Source organism: Stegastes partitus, unplaced genomic scaffold (genome assembly GCF_000690725.1).
Source record: "Stegastes partitus isolate 25-593 unplaced genomic scaffold, Stegastes_partitus-1.0.2 Scaffold49, whole genome shotgun sequence".
Classification (NCBI taxonomy): domain Eukaryota; kingdom Metazoa; phylum Chordata; class Actinopteri; family Pomacentridae; genus Stegastes; species Stegastes partitus.
The window spans coordinates 330,458-349,787 of NW_007577780.1; the positions used below are offsets into that span (position 1 = coordinate 330,458).

General features: G+C 40.6%; 1 protein-coding gene across 1 annotated transcript in view; it reads left to right on the forward strand.

The window, feature by feature from the left end:
• Window positions 1-1,326: 1,326 nt before the first annotated feature.
• Window positions 1,327-19,330, forward strand: part of ephb2b (eph receptor B2b) — a 124,333-nt gene continuing 106,329 nt past the window's right edge. Inside the window, exon 1 of the mRNA XM_008306911.1 lies at window positions 1,327-1,400. Within this exon, the coding sequence (XP_008305133.1) occupies window positions 1,349-1,400 (52 nt within the window). The 5' untranslated portion in view covers window positions 1,327-1,348. The remainder of the gene's footprint in view (window positions 1,401-19,330) is intronic.

Genomic DNA, 19,330 nt, shown 5'->3' on the forward strand with positions numbered 1-19,330 from the left:
AAGCTGAGCTACAACGCAGACATGCAATCACAGATTGACTTGTGACTCATTCACAAATTTTATTATACTTCACATCAATACCAGAATGCACTACGTTATCCTCTTCCCTCTGTCTACGGCAGGAAGAGCGCCACAGTGATGACCTGGACCCAAAGTCATACAGCTGGGCTAATCTTTAGAAAGCTGAAGGGGGCCTGAGTCGACTCTACAGCCTCATATCCTTCTCTTTATGTAAACAGCACAGTTAGTCCAAGCTGTTAAACGGAATCATTGTGAAAGTTGTGAAAAAAGGAATATTTCATGTACCAATGCTAGAAAATTAAATAAAAAAAAAGAAATGTGTTTCTTTTTAACCAACTGTACATTACAGGGAAATCTATTTATGATATATATATATATACATAACAGCCTAGCTTTAATTTTTAAGAGCATGCAGTTTTATTAAATATTAAGCTATAAAGATAGTAATAATAATAAAATACAAAGAAAAAATAAACAAAAACGCAAGCATCAGTCCCCACCAAAACAACAATACAGACAAAGATTTAAAAAAAAAAAAAAAAAGAAATAAAAATAATAATAATAATAATAATAATAATAAATGAAAAAAAAAAGCAATATTAAACGGCCTGGAAAAAAATACAGATTAGTGAAAAACTGCAAAGTAGGAACCACTTAAACAAAAAAAAAACACTGAAGACAAACGTGGTTCGTCAAACTTACTTGAATCCTTCCCTCGGTCTGGTCACCTGTTACAGCACCAAAAGTCCATTAACGGCCCGTAGAAGCCTGACAGTGAAGCCCAGACACACATTTAAGCTTTGTTTGATGCGAGAATCACCGGTATTTCCATTTTGAGCGGTGTGGCGGTGAGAAAACGCTGCTCCATCTTTTATAAATGCCCCACATGGTCCCCAAACACTTAATTATCGCTAGGTAAGGCTGCGTGGACTGTCCTTCTCCCCGTGATTGACAGCGGGGTGAAGTGAAGTGGACGCGAAGGGGACGAAAGATCCCGTTGACGAGCGGCCGCATCGATGATACGAATATTTTAAACCTTCTTTGATTAATTATAAACATAAACTTGTTGTTTCTCTTTTATATGAAACTGACTAGATTAACGTGGCGCCCGAGACGCGTTGCTGTGTTTCCGTGATGCTCGGTGCTCCCCTCTGTCTGTGGTTTTTTTGGTTTCGCCCAAACTTGGTTCAGATTTGAGTTGCTTTTCGCTGCTATCTGGGATCGCTCTATTGGAGGTGAAGGACCGCCTGTCCCCTCTCTGCTTTTACTGTCAATGGCTTTCGGGACGTATTTTATTTGAATGTCTGGGCCTTTTAAGTGACCAATAATGGATATTCTATGGATATTATGGACCATACCGGCCGTAATAGCTGTTGAAGGTAAGCTTGTGTTTCCATCCGAGCGCCTTACAGCCGCATCCTGCTGCCGGCTTTGAGTTTGAGACAAAGCGCCTGATTGGAGGTTTTCTTAATTCTGGTTAAATCACTTTCTCTGCAGCCTTAATATCTAATAATGTGTCGTAGCGTTGCGGGTGCGATGCTTTAAATGCAGCACAGAGTGAGTCCAGGCAGGAGGGATGATCGCGGGGCACGAAAACATATGCTCCCGCATCTCGCAGGTGACGCTTCACGGATCTTATTAAGACGCTAAATGCGGTATTTAAAAAAAATAAAAAAAATAAAAATGCAAGCTTTTGTGTTGCCCAGCGAGCCACGCCAGGTTAGAAAATCTCAGTCAGGTAAAGGCGCTGGTGCTGTGCGTCCATGGAGGTGTGTCAGTGTCACTTGTCAAACAGTTGGTGATATAAAGACAAACGAGGATTTCTCCTTTAATATGGTTTGAGACTAAACGTGCCAAAAATAAAAAAAATAAAAATGCATGCAGGACATCCACTGTAGTTTAACCCACAAAAGTCTCTCTCTGTCTGGTCACTGTGCAGTCACAAAGCTTTGCTAAGCAGCAAAGGGCAGCAGTCAGCGTGGCTCAACGCACAATGGAACAGGTTGAATGGTGAATATAATCCCCTTTATATGTGTTTACAGTAGCTGGTCTGTGATGCTGCACAAACTGTACAATACAGGACTGACCACTGCTATTACTGCAGTATTAAAACATGCATGGTCTTTGGTGCATGTAGGGAAAGTGTTCTGTCCTCAAGTGTTGTTAAGATTGGCCTTTTAATCTTTCAAAAAATGATTTGGAGATTAAAGAAGCCCTGTTTCCTTTTTAATTTAAGGACATTCAGTCTGTGCTTTAAATGATCATTTCCAGGTGATTTTGTGCAGCTGGCCTTAGTGTGTCCTGTGACAGGACAGGAGCCACCCACCACACTTGGGAATGGAAAGTGTCAGCCCGGTCATTTATCCCGTCTATTTTGAGGATGCTCCCAGAAAACAAATGTTGTCTTCTTCCTCTGGTCAGTTTAACTAAACCTCGTAATTACAGGTGGAGCGAAGGGAACTATATAAAAAAGTCAACCGAATCTAACCGCAGGATAAAGCAACAACAAAAAGAAAAAAAAAAACAGTTGAAGAAAAAGTACTCCCATTTATGTTTACTGTAAAAGCATTTGTACATGGGAAATAACAACCCAGATTTGTATCGAAAGACCTGTCAGGTTCCATGTAGGACTGGCACAGACTTTGACAAACGTCATACGTATTTATGTAGACTACCACTGACTGCTCCAGTTTATGGTTTCAATTTAGTCACATATCCAAGACCTAAAAAGCAATCTCGGCGGCCTACATAGCATTACATATTGGCAGCTTGAACACTAGTGTAATAGCTTGAAAATGTGTATTTAAGGTTTGATCAATAGACACTGCGCCAGGCCAATATAATTATTTAGCCAAGTTATATGTGCAGTTTAGTCTTTGCACAAACACAGTGAGCGATGGACAATGTTCATTTTATACAATCCATAAATTATATTTTTTCTTTACATGTTATAATACAAAGTCAGATTTTCCTTTCATATTCTGTGGTGCAAGCACAATACAAAACCTGTCTAAATTAATGGTCACTTCCCACATCTTAGTGTTTAAATAATATATTGATATATACTTTTAAATTTTTTTTAAAAATATAGTCAGTAAAAAAAAATTATTAATTCCACAATAGGTAAGATTGGATCGCCACCCCGTATATATGTACATAATATTCACAACGATTTGTTTTCATTTAATTACTGATATTATGATTTCTCGATTGCTATTACAGTAGTTATTTATTTTTTGATTTCTATCCCCGCCAATCTATCCAAGAGCCTGGGAAACGCAGGATGTAAAAAATGCCAAAAATAACAACCAATTCACACCACACAGTGTTCCTCTTTCCCTTGTTTCCTCTTTCTCTTAAAAATACAAACATGGCCACGAGGGCTGTTTCTGCACTAAAATTTACTGTGAAGAATATATGAAAGCCAAGAGCATACATTCCCTCAAACATCAGCCGGCACGTTCCTCAAATAACTATTTCAGTGTACTAATGCAATTCCTGCTTGGTTTAAAAAAAAACAAGAAAACAAAAGAAACTGCTGTTACTTAGTGTTACAGTGGAAACCCATTGTGCATGTTGCAACTACCTTTCGGGCCTGTGGTGCTTCATTTTTAAAATCGGAAACCAGCTAGTCCCGTCGCCAACTCGATGCAGCCCCCCCCCTCCATTTTACCCTGTGAATCACCCTAGTCTACCGTCCAATCAAATTGCGAGGATGGCTTACGTAGGAAAAAATAAAGAGTTGAAAAAGAGGTCACTGCAGCTCTAATCTGAAAATAAAAAAAAAAAAACAACATCCCAGCATGCAACAGAAAAGAACCCTCCAGTGGATCGTTTTGACACGTTTAGTACCGGAGCGGTACATTTCTTCCATTGTTATTTTTGGTTAATAGAGAGTGACATCCTCACATACTTGTGTTATTTCTTACTGACGAACGTTACTCATTTAATATGCGCCAAATAAAACAACATCGTCGAATGTCATTATTCATCGATCGCGGGAAAAACGACAAAACTGCGACAAAAGTTTGGTTTAAAAAAAAAAAAAAGAATTTATAGAAACTGAATGGAGTACTCATGGGCAAACATGAAAGGGCTAGTTGTTATACAAATAATCAATGAATCGGGCCGAGGACCATGCTGGAGAGGATTAGAGGATTAAAACCAGGGCCAAACTTAAGAAAATCCTCGCTGTGTCTCAAGTGTCCATTTTGCAAATAGCATGTCAGCACTGCAAACTGTGTTGAGGCTGCAAACACTGTAAACTGGTCTAGAAGTATTAATGTTTGAATGTAGTCAAGCTGTATTTCCCTCAGCTTCTCCTCCCTGTTCAGGCTACCACACTCCAGCGTGTCCCACCTCTCTAGTCAGAATCGCCATGTTGGACAGCAATAAATGGCATTCATTCATCAGTCGCGTTCGATCGTTTTTCAAAGGCATTTAATTTACCCTGTGGAATGTGAAACAACTCTAAATTGTTGATTAGTGTTAATGTAAGCTGATGCCATGTCTTATTGGTTTAGTTAACGGGAACAGACAAGGCTCTTTTCGAAAATTAATGGACATCGTACTGCCAGGGAAATTAGCCTAGCTATGTCAAACATGTCTATGAAAACACACTGTGGATTTATCCCTTCATTAGTTTACCCATTCATTGTCATCAGTGCTCAGTTGACAGGCACAGTAACAACAGCGGTGCTCATCTAATTCTGTTGAGTGGAAATTCTCAGATTCATCCCCTGCCATAAAATTGTACTAGCCTGTATTGTTTGGAGGAGATGAAATTTACTAGGCGGATCATTTGGCTTTTCCGTTTCCGCCCCCCCTCTCCATCTTCCCTCCCTCCCTCCCTCCCTCCCTCTTTATGTTGTGGTATTACAGTTTGCGCTGTGCAAACGCACAGCAAACATTTTCTGGGAGGATTGGTGTTGCTATGATGCAATAACAACCTCCTCCAGACTTGTATGCAAGTCATTGTTGGGGTCAGTAGGATGATAGATCACTTTGATACAACAAATTTTTTTTTCTTGCTCTTTTTCTTTGAAGGAAACATAATGGGACAGAAACCACAGCAGTGGATGGTGAAGTGGGGTAGAATGAGATCACAGCATGGAGCCTCTAAAAAATGTCTCGCAGATTTGATTGCATTTCAATATGCGCTGCATTCCTTCAGCGCTCTATTGAGCACTGGAGTCCTCTCAGTTGAACGTTGGCAAACACTGTCCAAGTTGACGTTTCACTTTTTTTTTTCCCCCATTTACTTCAGCAAATTACATACCGTATATTACATTCATATTTGTATTTCTCTTTAAGTACCGTTTTCTCACACAATCTGGGACAACGCGACAGTTCAAGGCACAGTATGATTGTTAATGTTTAGAATATCCAGCTGAGTTTGGTAAAGATGCTTTCATATGTAAATCCGGTAGCTGTTTCTGACCGGAATTGTTTTGTAAGGAATGGACGTGTGAGTGTAACATGGAAGCATTATGTTTTGTGGAAGAGTAACAAAAGACAGACGGAGGCGGGTTCTGAAATGGGATTAGATAAAGGTAAAATGAGCGACCGTATACAATCCAGTGTTTTCTCAGTCCACCCAATGAGCAGATGCAGGGAGCTGGCCTGCACGCCAACCGCCACAGTAGGCTTTCACAAAGAATCTGTCTCTATTCAAGCCTTAATCCATGCTGCCGAGGGCCCAGGCATTGTCACTTTGCATGCAAAATTTCAATTAGTGCTGGTACCAGTTGTTTCACTTGAAGGGGGGGTGTCACATTTCAGAGTCATCTATGGCTACCTTTAGGGAGAGATTAAGTATCGCTGATTTGTTTAAGAAAATTTCGTGCTCCTTGCATTGCACAAGGTTACTGACACCGGGACTGAGCTGCTGCGCTTCACTATGGCCGCTGTACACATTCGATCTTGGTCACAGAACTAGTTATGAATATACTGGAATTTCTACATGTACAAAGTGTTCAGCAGGAAAAAAATAAAGGCTTCTCTTAAGTCGTCTTTGGTAAAACCTTCTGTTTCGTCTTGTTTGTTTTTGCCCCATCTGGCTCCGTGAGCAAAATAGTTCCCTACATTGCTCCTGACTTCAGCTTGTTCAACCAATTTAACTTAGGTTTCACTCCAACGTGTGATGCACTGACACTGTTTCCATGCTTTCAGCTGTTCTGCTGTTCTGACTGCTGTGGTTCACTGTCATGAGCCAACTCTTCATTCTCTCCTCGTTAACGGTTCCACTCCGCACACAATTTGCCCTCTAGAGGTGATGCTAAAATGGCATTTTAGTTTGCGTAACATACGTGGCGAAAGAATTGAAGTTCTGGAAATTCAATAGCGGATTCAAATCTGTGATGAAGCAGTATCGACAGGGCTTCGGGGTGTCACATATGTGGATCTGGAAAGACTGTTGGAAATCAATAAGCGGGCCATGTTGGTATTTTTAAACGGCAGCGTAGCTGATTTGTGAACTACGTAGGCTGATACGATGGCTCAATATAGGAAGTTGTTACAACGTCCCAGTATGCAGTTGAAAATCTACACATTGTTAAACTGTTCAGCACATGACTGCTGTAGTTGTTCCTGGAACACAACTCGGACAGATCGACAAGCTCGGATTGTGTATCATATTTGAGTCAAGTTCGCTTATGCTCACTTCCATGACTGCACTGCAGAGTTAAGAGTGGAAGTGTCTAAGGATCAGCTTTCTTGAGTACTGAATTTAACTACCACTCTGGGTAGTACTACAGTATACATTAAACACACAATATAACCTCCTGAATGACAACCGCAGTCAGTAGCCAAGCCCTATTTTAACTGTCGTACTGCACAACCTGCATAGAAACTACTCACTGGTTGACCACTTAATATCACTATATAGGTGTGTGTAGTGTGCTTGAGGTATCTGCAGTAAAAACTATAATTGCAATAAACCTGTTTTCACATTCTGTGTATCAGAAATCTTCATACAGTGCAGTTCGACCAACTTTTTATTTTTTTAAATTTTTTTTTAAACTTTTGATCTGATTAAAAGAGGAACAGGTGTCACTTTGTTCTATAACCAGGCCTGATTACTCTGCAGAGACCAGATGGTCAGATATGGCCGCTACTTGATGCTATCTGCAAACAAAAATATATTCAGAGTCAACAGGTGTCTTAAATCTTTCAGTATGCCGCTCAACGCTGCTAGTGAGTGGCTAGCAACTGAAAACATTGGATTTATTTAAAGGTAAATATCATGTGCATTTGTTTCCCTTTAGCCTTTAGGTAGCACAGAAAAAAAACGTATGTAAAAAAAAAATTAAAAATAAATCTATATAATATAAGTAATATTAGGGTAATATAATGTTAGTAGATAAGTACAAGACACTTGCATATAAACACAGTAACTTTTTAAAAGTTAATTATTTTAACTATTTTACAGGGATTAGTTTGCTATGAAGTATTATCATAGATATTCAGAACATGTGTTTGTCCTCTTGTTGTTGACACAACATTCGCAAAATGATGTTAAAGAAAACATCAGTTATTCAAATAATAGCTGGTAGCTTGTCCATTTATTAGAATAGGTGTTACTCAAACTGCAGTGTGGAACAGCCATTCACTTTAGCAGTGTTGCTAACATTATTCATGTCACTTCACTTAAGACTTAAAAGCTGTAACTTGTACTTGCAGGAATTATGCAAGATGTCAGTAATATGGAGTCACAACATTGAGGAAATATGTCAAGTGTATGTACTGCATGTGTCAGTTAGTGTGGAACTCCGGCAGGATGTCTGCAGATAAACTTAACTCACCTGCTTTTACTTCTTATCAGGATCAGTGATATCAAATAAAAGCATGCGTGGGAGTAGTATTTGCATATAACGTTTCGCATGTGATAGTGAAGTGTTTAATGTGTGCCATTTACTTTTGAAGTTCATTTCCAACCCTAGAAATAAAAAAAAAAAACTATTGTTTTAAATACTCGATGTCTAAACTTTTTATCTCACTTATGTTTTCCATTAGCTTCTGCAAATGAAAGTTTTGCTGAACACAATTCCCACTAAAATAATGAAATTATACATGTATTTTTTACATTTGCCAAATTTCAATTGTAGCATGGGCACATTGAAGAACTGTTGCACGAGGCTTTCTCAAGCACAACTCACTCTGTGTTCTGAAAACAGTATCTCAATTTCAAAACATGCTACGTATACAATTTCTATTTAACTAGGTTTTTATATAACACCTGGGGTACTGTGTGCAGTGAATGGTGAAAAGATGCATTACATATAAATGTATTATTTAGCAGGGATCAGGGGAATTATGGGTGTTACGAATTGTTTTTTGTTTTTTTTCCTTTTCTTTTTTTTGCAGTGCTTTAAGGATAGGTGTGCCGTGTGATTGGAGGGCTATAATTATTTCAGTGTGTATTTGGCAAAACAATGTGGTCAAACAGTGAAAGGGTATGACTAAGGCTATTATAACAGTTATAGTGTGCTACTAATCCTAACAGTTTAAAATAGGGCAAAGATAAGATCTTAACTCACCACAGTAGAGGAGGGTTTTTCTGCTCATTTTTACACTATTACAGAAAGTCTCTGTCATGTGTATTACCTAATTAAGTATGCAGACAAATGCTATAAATTAATTCAGGGAGTTTAATCCTGCAGTTAAATTGGAGTTTCTGACTAATAGGCCTGCTGCAACGCTGTAAATTTAAGTTTGCATTTCTTTATTTATTTATTTATTTATTTTTTTTGCTGACTAGAACAGACTAGTTTGGATAGTTACGAAAGAAACTTGCCTTACCTCTCCGTAACCTTTCTGATATTTCACATAGGAATCTAGATCAAGGGTGTTCTTATATCCTGCTATCTTAATTAGCACATGTTAATTGGCAATGCGCAGTCTCTTGGTAAGTCATATTTATTAGGGAGAGCCTGATTCATCCTAACCCGTTGGGAATGGAAATCATTAGGGGACAGTGAGATGTATTTCCAGACATTATTCATAACAGGAAACGTGTAAGCACTCACAATCAAAACGGCCCGGCAACACCGAGGCCTAATTTGCAGGCAGCATTCTTTGTGCAGTGTGCTTAATTTGACAGAAGTCTCACCCATTATGTGGAATCAGTGAGTTTTTCGTCTTTGTCACTGTATATATCCTCTTTTTTTTTTTCCCAGGCAGTGAAAAAAGTCTGAAAACGATAACGCTCGAAAACCGGAGCTGTGCTCATCAGTTTGACCCCCCGTTCCCGTCACATCCGTCACGCGAACGTCGAGTCCTACGCATTAATAACACGGCGCTCATAATATTCAACCCGCGACTGCTGAGCTAGGCTCGGGGATAGAGAGGGACAGAAGGAGGAGGAGGGAGAGTGTACCCTGAGAGAGGTCAGACCTCGTTTCAGAGACCCCCGTCCACACACACCCCAGGTACTGTGACACTGCCTTTATGAGAGCGCCTGGAGAACACAAACCCACCGGATTAGTGTCTGTCTCTCAATGTCCCCGGGAGCAGAGCCCATCGGCCGAGACAAAGCGGGGCTGATTGCGTTGTCATCTGCATCACAAAGGGAAGCCTTTTCTACCTGAACCGCTGCCTGTGTGCCGCGCCACACATCACATCTATCAGCGACTCTGGACCCACGTGACATCTGCCTTTTGTTTTTTGTTCATCTCTGTCTCTCCCCCCCCCCTCTTCCATTCTTTCTCCCCCAGCCCACACCGTCTGTCCACCGCGGCCCATATCAACGGCAAAACCCACCCTCCCCCTTTCCCTTCTCAGTGGAAACTAGCTTCTTAGTCTGCCGTTTTCTGGTTTCGCCAGTAGTTATGTGCTTAACGCAGTGTGCATCATCATCTCTTGCTGCAAAGAGCTACTAATACATTCGTTGTCTTTCCCTTTTCCCCTCTGGGTTTGGCTGGCTAGCTGTGTCTCAGCTCAACCAGCATGAATAGACATAAGATAAAAGCCCAGTCTCTCACTGTCATACTCTAACAGGTCTATCGGTCTCGCTCGGACAGAGAGAACACCCCAAGCTGAGGTGCTGCCAGTGAGCATGATGTGTTTTATCTGATTAGTGCACCGGGCAGGCGGGCTCTGCTCCTCTATAACTGATGACTGTTGTCTTCTGTTGTGACCTGTCCACGTCAGCCAGCCACAACAGAGATAGATTATGCTTCCATCTTTGGATTAACCTCTTACGCCTATGCATATACGAGTTTATCATAAGCCTTATGTTGGCTCTGATACGCGTTGCTCTACTTCATCACCATCATCAAAGAAATTACACTCTAAAGTCCCCGTCTTCCTATCACATTTCATGACCTGAATATGCACATCTCTTTATCTGTGTGAAATAAAATTTTCATTTTCCGTGGAAACAAAGATCTTTGAACTATCTCAGCCACCGATAACTGAAGATGAAAGGAACGCTTCTTTTTTCATCTCCTATTGAAGACGTTATATGAATAAATTCAATAGATTAAGCAGGGAATGACATTTGAAAAACAGATGGAGGGATGGAAACGGAGAGAATGACTTTTTCTGTCCTCAAGTGTGATAGTTGGTTTCTATTCACAACTAATTGCATTAGCTCAGAGAATAGGGAATTAACACAAGGCAATTAACTGATTTGGCCTTTGGCTGTGACTTGTCTGGTTTTAGAGCGCTGGAGCTCATCCTGTATTTTCATAGATTAATTTGGAAATTCCATTCAATCCGTTGCAGAACCTTGTAAACTGCAATGTGAGACACGAGACCTTGATATAATTCAGTAAAATAAGGGAGTAAAATTCACACTGGTGGGTGCATAGCAGGCACAGAGATGGGAGGTATGAATTTGCCCTCTAGTTTTGATTTTGACTGTATCGTGTTGACCAAGAGATCACTCACAAATGGTAATGACGTTTCTACAGCAGTGGGAGGCAGCAATGCACTAAAGCTTGGCTGGTGTTCCAGAAAAAAAGACGAATCAACGCAGTTTTTAGTAAAAAAAAAAGGGTCGTGCTTTGTTTGGAAACAAAGAAATAGCTAAAAGAAGACGAGGAGTTGGTTAAAATACTTGTGCAACTTTCATTATGTTGACTTGATTCAGGTTTAAAAAGTCAGAAACAGAAAACGCTAATCCGCAAATTATATCGGATAGCTTGAGATTAAAGCTACTTAAGAAAGGGGTTTCTATTTGTAACTGAAGTTTTGCACAATACATGTTCTTAAAATACTTACAAGTAGTTCCACTTTGTAAAATATGTTCTAGTTGCAGATTACAGTAAAGTTACCACACAGGTGCTTTACCCCTGCGAAAGCATTTGTATCGAAATTAAACAAATTTACCACGATACCCTTACTGTACAAATTATACCATGATATAAATTTTCAGCTATTGCGCCCAGCCCTACGTAGACAGCGTCCATTGCTGTATTGTTTGATTATTTGTAATAAAACTGTACCAATGATGAACTTCATTTTATGTCTAAAAAAACAACGTTCCAGATGGAGGGTTAAAAATCATCACAACGGCAGAGTAAACACAGTTCTTACTACTTAACAGCCTGTAGTCTTTAAAAAAAAGAGAAAAAGTTAGGTGTCAGTGACTAATTGTCAGCAGCAAATGTGTAATTTTCTTGTCAATTCTTAGCAGCTTAACAATTCTATTCTTCATTGGCGTGCGTGGTGTGTTTCCAACGGCATTCCTGTGTCATACAACACATGTAGTATACTTAACCCACCGACACTTGAATGGTGTCTGGAGAAAGGAACATGTAAGCCGATCTACGCAGGTACATATTTACACAGTCGCGAGCACAAAAGAACGTCTCTTTTGACTGGTGATATCAGATTAAAAGCATATTTGAAAAGAAACGTAGGCCGCGATGACATTACAACATTTTACTGCCGAACACAGCCGTCCTTACAACGACTTTGTAGTTCTTGGTGAAATTCTTTTCGAGAGGTGTTGATTCTAACTTTTTGTTTTGAAGGCAGCAGTTCACGGTGCTGTTGTGTTTTACAGGGAGGTGTTTGTTATTTAGCCAACCCTCACTAATGTTAGAGGAGCAGAGTAAAAACACAAAAGTAAAAAGAAGAAAAAAAAAAAAGGCTCTAATTATAATGCAGTACAGTTAAACAGCAGGAAAAACAGCAGCCTCTGAAATGACCATAAAAAAACATTAAATCCTTATGAATGAAGTTCGTGCTTGTTGCAGGGGTGTTGTATTAGACTGCATTAGTTCTAACCAGGGTGGACCAAACAACATGGCAACTGAATGTAAATATTTGAGTTAGCAGTACAGCGTGCCCACTTTGCTGTTAACTGATTCAAGAGCGAGAACCAAGGCAAACATCGGTTTATTATGACTCTGGTTGTATTTTTGTAGATGTCCGTCAGTCCCTAAAGTAAACCCAAGTCATGTCAGCCAAGTTCTAGTCATGCAACAGATTTCAGGTTACTTGGAAGTGACAGCTGGAACACACAGCGTACCATGCCATGGTTTATTTGTGAGGATTAATATTCATACTGAAGCATAGTTTGGATTGATGAAAGACAGGACTTTTTTTTTTTTTTCTCTTTCTCTTTTCTCTGACCTCATACCACTGCCATCAGTCTACCTCAGATTACAGCTCCAAAATCAATAGCCTCAGACTCAGCGAAGATTAGACTCCTATGATTGTGTTTATGGAGCCCTATCAATTGGCACTTCATTGTTGTCGTTTCATATTCAGCAAAGCCGATGATAAATGCAGCGTTTGGGCAGGGAAAGCTTACCTGAATTTACATAATCACTTGTCTGAAAGTGGATCTCGTGGAGGGAGCAATCAGCAGCATCTGCCACACTCACACTTGTAAGAGCTCCTGTTATTGCAATAACATCTTGTCCCTCTCTTGTTCCAACTAACAATTCATTGTTATTTTATTCTAATTTCAAACCTGTTTGAGATTTCCAGCAGGATATACTATCTCTAAAACACATGCCCACCGTTGTATAGAGCTGCCAAAGCAAGACCGATACACGTCCTCTGGGGTCAATAAAACAACGTCTGGAATCACAATGCAGCCATGAGGTAACGCGGCTTACAAAAACGGGAGCCAGGTATATAAGGAGATGGTGAAATGATGACTGTTTTCCATGCCTTCCTCTGGCGGGGGCCTTTCGGGTAGAAATCACAAAGGATCATTTGGGAGGGCAGCTGGAAAATCCATAGAGAATCTCAGGAGACCTGCTGTGGCTGTGAAATCAATACAGAGATCCAGCTGAGACCATTAAATGAAATGAATGTCATATGATAGGGTTAAACATGTAGAATATTATTATTCATGGAGTCCAAATAAGTTTTTCATCTGCAAATAATACAAGCAGGCACGGATGTCAATAAAGGAACCACAGAATGTCTTGTATTTCTTGCACCTACTATACAGCGCATACAAGCAATCCATCAAGTGTCTGACCTATCGTTCGCCCTTAAGGCAGAAAGGTATGCAGAGTGGGCAGCTGAGAAAGTTAAATAAATTAAAGCTTTACTTTATTTGATCTGTGTTTCATTGTAGTTTATTACCAAATAAGGAGCAGCAGCAGCAGATAAAAGTTGGCAGCACTCAGGTAGCAGGCACTCGGATAAAAGCAGACCACCAACAGCCACGGCTTTGATATTCGGGGGGTTTCTTTCCCTCACCGCGCATGAGATCGTCCTAATCTGCAGCGAGACTTCTTTAAAAGAAATTTAAAACACCTATTTTGATAAAGATGTACTCTTTGATGATATCAGGACAACACTTGTGTTCAAATGATTGATTATATGTTATTTTATATACATTTTTACAGCATGCAGTATTTTAAAAAGCCCTACTAATCTTTCATTAAGCGTAATAAACCAGTTCATTGTTGTGTCTAAAACATGCCGGGAAAAAAAAAAAATCAAGTCTTTAGCTGAAGGTCACAATTTTTAAATTGCTTTTTTTTTAACAGTCTAAAACCCAAAGGTATTAATTTTATGCATTAACATCATATAAGGTAAAGGGGAGCAGAATATCCTCACTCCAAAAGCTGAAAACTGTTTAGGCGTATTTACTTGACAAATATTACATAATATATATGTCAAATAAATGTAGGGTGTGCAGTCACACTGAGACGGTCACTGAATGGCCTTGAGCAGTCAAGCTGCACTGACAGCGTGCAGGAGGTTTTTTTTTTTAGTGCCTTGCACAGCAAGGTAATGCCTGTCAGAAGCACTGATGCAGCTTTTGCTAACTCTGTGATTAAAACCATGTATTTCATTCTTATTTCATCAACTTCACAGCACTGGTTCGACAGTGGGAAGCATGCAATGTGAAGCAATTGGCAAGTTTTAGTTTGCAGTAACATAAGAAGGACTGACATCTCGGAGTACAAATTGGAGTACAAATGCACCCCTACGCACTGAGATTCAGGTAGAAGCTACAAAAGAGCAGACACACAAACACAGCTTTGTCTCTGGTCCATGGAACAGACGCAAGAGGACCACTGCAGTGCGGTTAGGCATGGCTATCCCCTGTTGTGAGCGCGTAGTGGATATGTATGTCATCCTGGTATGTCTTGGCTGGGCATGCGGACGAACCTGGGCAAAAAGAAAAACCCTAGTGCATGCTGATTGTTTTTTATTTATGTTGTTGTTTGACAAAACCTTCTTTCAGTTTATGTTACAGAGCGAAGGGAAGTGCATTATGGCTGCTGCTGATTCTATTTTTCAATTTATCTGTATGAAAGTCAACACAATGCATCTATATTTCTGTTTATACAACATAATAGCTATTTGAATGAGCGAAACCTTGAAGCCACTACATGGTCAAAACACACAATTTTCTCGAGTTAAAGTACAACAAACATATGTCTTTTGCGGATTCTTTTATCCAAAAGTGACTATAAGGGAACGGATTCATTTGTGGCATGGGTGGCCTCAGCAGGGAAGGAACCCCAAAAACGGGTACAGTTACTCGCACGCTGCGCTTATTGTGGTAACGCCCCGGCCTGATTACACCTCTTCTGAGCGCTTTTCAAGCTGCTCTCCTTTACAAATGGTTTGACACTTTGTAGTGGTCAAGGCCGGAACACTGCGTGCTTGTAGCGCCTGTACAAGTTGATAGGGCTGCTGGTAGGAAGCCTGCCTGTTTGGGTAACTGGAAAAACATGTTTGGGATTCGAGGGTCCGCATCTGTGTGATACTCTGGAAGGAGTGTGAATCTGGGGGTTGAGGTAGAGTCGGACCTCACTTCTCTCACTTTGGTACCTTTTGCATACAGTATATCATAAACAGATTTCCCACATGACACATGCCAGCAGACACACACACCTACATTATAATCCTGCTTGGTGGTTCAGGCTATTTTTGCTGCCAATTAGGAGGAATACATGAAGAGAGATAATTTAAATCCTTGCTCCAGATGTCCCTTGGGCACACTGAACTCAACAGAGAAAGGCAATCGTTGTTTTGACGTAGCTTCGTTTTGCCTCACTGAGCAAAATGGAAAGGCTTTGGGTCATTTTACTATGCGACTTAACTTTTCTTGCCACCATAAGAACCAGTAAAACAGCACATTACGCAAAAAACGATTTCCTTTGATCTCAGCGCCTACAGTGATACGTTCTATTTTTGAGCAATAGAATTTTAGACCCGTATTAGTGTTTAGTGGTTTTTTTTCCCTCCTCACAGACAGATTTTTGGCATGAGCACGTACTAATCTCTATTTCACAGATACCAGCATGCTCTTCCTCTGTCCCTCCTACTCTGTCTGTGTGTTTCGCGCACACACAAAAGTACCAACGCTTCTGTCTACACCATTTCAGATTCAGCACCTGCAGGTTCGGGCCGTCAGGCTTTTTCGGAATTATGGCATTAGCATGGAAACCAGAGGCCTGAAGCTGGATTAGTCAGGGAGGTGTGAACACAAGGTTAGGGCAAAGATAGCCTTTCAGCTAATATTTTGTCATCATACTTTAACTCCTGTATGTCCCGTCACAGTATCTGGTAAAATATGCTGTCACAAAAAGAAAAAAATGAATGCTCCTTCTTTTGCTGTTTTTTTTCTTCTCCCTTTTTTCTTTTTCTTCTTTTTTTGGCATTTTGGTGCACACATCTGATTCTAGTACATGTTACAGCCTGAGGCATGCGTCTTGACGAGACTTAACTTTCCTTTTGCTGAGTGAAGATTATTGTAACTGGCAGCTTTAAAGCGATTTTGCTTCAACAAAAAAAAAAAAAAAAAAGGTTAAAATTGCTGTTAACCTAAGTCCTAGGTGTGTTCTGAACTGACTTTCCTTCAACACATGCTGAATCTGCTGCGACTGCAAACGAAACAGACGTTTGACATGTTTCTATTTCAGACGTTAGGTATCCGTAACTTTCTCCTCTTGCATACCACAACACAGACGATAAAGCACGTAGCAGCACATTTATGAAGTTGAAAATGTCAGCGTGGCAACATGCGGTACGAATGCAAAAAGTAGTACTTACTATTAGTGATGAAATGAGATGGTGCTGGAGCTGTCGGGCCGACAAACACAATCCAAATTTTTAAGCGTATGAAGAGCATCTTGACCCACAATAAATGTGCTGCTTTTAATGTTTCGCTGCACTCCAATCACTGCACAAATGGATAGGATGATGAGCTAGTTTAAAAAACATGGATTTCAGCTTAAATGATGCAGAGAGTAACAATTATTAAACAGAGAGGAGACGTGGGTACTGCTGAAAATATATTTCAATAGGAGATCTAATGTTTTAACCACGGAGCAGCCCTCCAAACACCGGGGGCGATTATGACATAAATACAGTTATAGATGAAAACTGATGCAGCAGTGTTCAAGCGTTTATTGTGCCGCCACTTCAGAGTAAGTAGAGGTAGTAGTTAGGCCAGATTATACCTTTCAGAAAGTGATTACTTCAGCTAAAGGAAACAGTAGATCGCAAGGTTTTCGCCTCTCCCATTGCAGCAAGGTGGTTGGAGTAAGAATTCCCAATCCTTCAGCTGAGAAAGGAACTGTGGTAAACTTCTCACACTCATGTTAGAAAAGTGGAAGGCACTTTTCGACAGCTCACTCTCATCGTCTCATTTCAAAACACCACACTTTGCTGCCATCTTTATCTCCTTTGTCCTGCTCCAGGTCCTCAAAAACAGCCCTCGCTCGCTATCTTCTCTCTGACCAGCCGCCACCTGTCATCCCGATGCTAATGTGAAACATTAACAGCCTGGGAGCCCGAATAGAAACACGCCACTTCATAGAAATACATTACCTGTCACCCTGTCTCTGGATTAGGACTTCTCCACTGCCAAATGATTTAAGGGCCTTTTGCTAGGTTGTCAGGAGAGACATGATTGTGCCTGTGGCCATAAAGAAACATATGTGCTGCTTTTTTTTTTTTTTTTTTTTTTTCAAAGGCGTCAGGCAGGCAGCACCAGATGTGTGTGGTGAATGGTGTTGGGAGTTTTTTTTCCTCACTTGAGCGTGTGTCTGACGCCGCGTACAGCTGCACGGAGGAAGAGTTAAGTCCGTTTCACAGGGAGCGAGGAGGAGGTGAGAACCAGCAGGCCTAATTGAAGCGGTTAATAGGCTGTCTGAAACCTTTCGCTCTAACCGACAATACACGTGGAGGAGCCCTTAATCACCAATTTGAATCTGTTAAAATAGCTCTTATATAAAGAGCACGTTTTGGCCAAGACAGGGGATTTTAAGGATGTAAACACTGGTTGATGAATAATGTCACAACCCCTCCTCTGCTCAAAACTTTTCATTTCTATTCAAGCAAGTTTCTATCAAGGCTCAACATTTTACTTAACAAGTTTGTCTTTAAAATGAAATGCTTAACAAAATCGGCTTTGACATGATTTAATTTGCTTTCACCGAAGCCTTGTATATAGTTTCTGTAATCTAGTGGTATTATTCTGGCAACAGAGTTTGCCTGATCTTTTTTCTTGTCACTTTTTTTTTGGTAAAATGTGTAATTCCTGAAAGACATAGATCAGCATTAAAAAAAAAGTTAATTTCCCCTGCCACATTGGAACGTGCTTTCATGTGTTTTTGCTTAAAAGTGCAAAATACGTGGATAAATAACTTTAAGAGTATTTTTTGCTGTTTTACCAGCCTTAGTTGGTCTCAGCCCTGTCTTAACCACATCCCTCCCAAGCCCCATTCCTCTCTGCCTGGCTTTAGTCCCGGCATAGTCCTTCTTCCCAGCTCTATCTCTGTTCCTCCCACTGCAGCCACAGCCCAGATCCCCGCTCAGCTCTCGGTTCCAACGAAAAACAGACTCGATGGGAGGGAGGCCGTATGCGCACACACTGCTTTAGCAGGAACTTCTGACTTGGGAATCAGCATGTTGCTCAAGGGCACCTCACTATGAACAGAGCAGAAAGTGATCCTTGTTCATTTAACCCAACTGGTTTTTCCAGCCATGTGGCCACTGACTTGTTCAAGTGTAGGAGTGCGAGTGTAGGAGTAGCTTGGGGGTGGGTGGGGGGGCGAGGTAGAGCAGGTGGGTTGGTAGGTTGCTTATATTTAACATCCCTGACACAGTGAATTGCTCCTTTGGGATGCACGCTGGAGAAGGTGCAAGGTTGTGTCAGAGGCAAAGTGTGGCTGGGTTTAGTGAAGAGACATCCATTATATCAAGGCTTTGCAGCTGCATCGCATATTTCTCAGCATCCATGGCTGGCTGGCACTGTTGTGGATGTCCGCCGGGGAATTGGCTGCGCGCAAATCACGGCTAAATATATACAAGTGGACTCGAGAAAGAGATGTAGCTGAAAATACAGTGCTCTTGAATGGCTTTAAGTCAGGCAGAAGGCAAAATAATAAAGTTACCTTACAGAAGAAGTAGCCAGCACTTGTCCGTTGCAGTACAATCTGAAATGATGGATCCATCCGCAGCAGCATACCTACTTGACTAAACACACAAGGAATAAATTGTGTCATATGTTGTGTTGCAGTTAGGTGTCTTTTTGCAGCAAATGGAACGACTTATTGCGAGAATAGTTGAGGTAAAAAATCCTACTAAGATATTCATAGAATTCATGAATATGGCCTTGAAGCACTCGTCTAAATTTTCCGAAGTCTTTTTACAGATACTATACATAAAAGGTGGAAAAAGCAAACAACGATTAAACCATGAAACAATGCAGATGGCATTAATCACATTTTGCAGCGAGCCCTAATCACCCAGTTGCAATTAAAACTCTCAACACTGTGGCTAGACAGTGTTTCAACCTCAGCGTCCGACTCTCAGATGGTTCTGCAGAGGATTTGCACTCTCGTTTTTGGAGTACACTTAAAGATAACAGCCC